Source organism: Cucurbita pepo, chromosome LG02 (genome assembly GCF_002806865.2).
Source record: "Cucurbita pepo subsp. pepo cultivar mu-cu-16 chromosome LG02, ASM280686v2, whole genome shotgun sequence".
NCBI lineage: Eukaryota > Viridiplantae > Streptophyta > Magnoliopsida > Cucurbitales > Cucurbitaceae > Cucurbita > Cucurbita pepo.
In genome coordinates this window covers 11,442,248-11,443,758 of record NC_036639.1, presented here as the reverse complement: position 1 = coordinate 11,443,758, position 1,511 = coordinate 11,442,248, and the positions used below count along the sequence as shown (strand labels likewise).

The following is a 1,511-nucleotide window of genomic DNA, read 5'->3' as shown; positions in this document are numbered from 1 at the left end:
AAACATTGAAATAGAACAGTAAAATTAACACATCAGTAACTTATAATGGAATTGTAATCGAGCAAAAAGAATATTTAATCAAGAAGTTGGAACTGTCGATGAATCCCTAAAAATGTGTTACCAAAACCAATTACATTAAGAAACCAAGAGGTACCAGAGCCATGGCGGTCTTCAGAGAATCTCTCTCCTCGCAGTATAACCATAGCCAGATCGGCGAATATTGGCTTGGCGTTTCTTGTAAATCAATCCTCCAAATCCAACCAAACCAGCCGCCGCAATCACTCCTACTGCGATTCCAAATTTCTGAGCTCCACTCATCCCGTCCTTCGACTCTCCATCCGATTCGTCTTCTTTACTCACATTGCTCCGGTTAAAGTCGCTAGGTTCAGATGGCGGTGGAGAAGGAGCCAGAGAAGAGGAAGGAGGCGGCGATCGAGTCGGAGATGAACCAGGAGTAAGATCTGATGGTGGAGGCGATGGAGGAGAACTTACCGGTGCATTCCGTGGAGATGCGTCCGGTGGACTGGAAATGGAAGGAGAGCGCGACGAAGGTGAATCCGCGCCTGTCTGCGGCGGCGGAGCGGGAGATTCCGCCATAGAATCCGAAGAAACAGTGAATTGCGCCAAAAGCAGAGCCGAAAGAACTGCACAACAAATCGATGCGAACTTGGCCATTCTTTACCGAATCTGCCACAAAACTGATCAGAGTAAAAAAAAAAAAAAAAAGAAAGNTGGAATCCAGAAGAAGGCGGATGAAGAACACGATCTCAACAGTTGAAACGAAAAGAAGAGAATGGATCCGGCAGATCTGGTTTCCAAAAACTGGTATCGAGAAGAGAAAAAGGCAAAGGACCTAGATTCACGAGCACGGAAAATGGACGAACGAGTGAGATCGAGAGACGTAGGTGGCGTGAAAGAGAAAGCGGCGGAGAACCGGCGAGAGATACGGAGGAGACACCGGGAGAGGCGGCGTTGGAAATTTGGAATTTCCAGGTAGAGTGATTCGGAAGTTAAAAGAAAGAGATGGTGAAGGAAAGGCAGAGTTGGGGGTTTATATAGAGCAATTGGCTTCACAAGTCAACACAAATAATTTACATTTTTCTCTTACTTGGATTTAATTAACTAATTAACTAATTAATTAATTATAACGAAAATCATAAATTATTTGAAATGTGGGAAGCAGTTTTAATAAAATTATTACGAAGTTAATTAAAGATAATCATATTTCATTCGCATTAATTTTGTATTACCATAAGTGCCTACACCACAACTAAACCCATATTATTAATACTTTGTATAAATAAGCACATCAAATTTCATACATTAATTTTGTATTACCCTAACTGCCTAGACAAATAACAAGTCTATGTGATTAGCAACTTTTATAAATAAGTTAAAATATCTAAAGTAAAATGACCGGAATTATCGGTTGCCAACCGACCCTGAAGGATTTATATGGGTTTTGTCGGTAGATAGACCAGTTCTAGTTCAACTCGATCGCTTCAGTTCAA

The 1,511-nt window shown here is 41.3% G+C and overlaps 1 protein-coding gene across 1 annotated transcript; it reads right to left on the bottom strand.

Moving 5' to 3' along the window:
- Positions 1-5: 5 nt before the first annotated feature.
- On the bottom strand, positions 6-1,074 carry LOC111787451 (lysine-rich arabinogalactan protein 19-like). The gene has a single exon (XM_023667417.1). The coding sequence runs from the start codon at positions 673-675 to the stop codon at positions 172-174; it is 504 nt and encodes a 167-aa protein (XP_023523185.1). The 5' UTR covers positions 676-1,074; the 3' UTR covers positions 6-171.
- Positions 1,075-1,511: the final 437 nt, after the last annotated feature.

Coding starts and splice junctions, on each gene's coding strand:
- LOC111787451 (XM_023667417.1), bottom strand. CDS start 675: ATGGCCAAGTTCGCATCGATTTGTTGTGCAGTTCTTTCGGCTCTGCTT.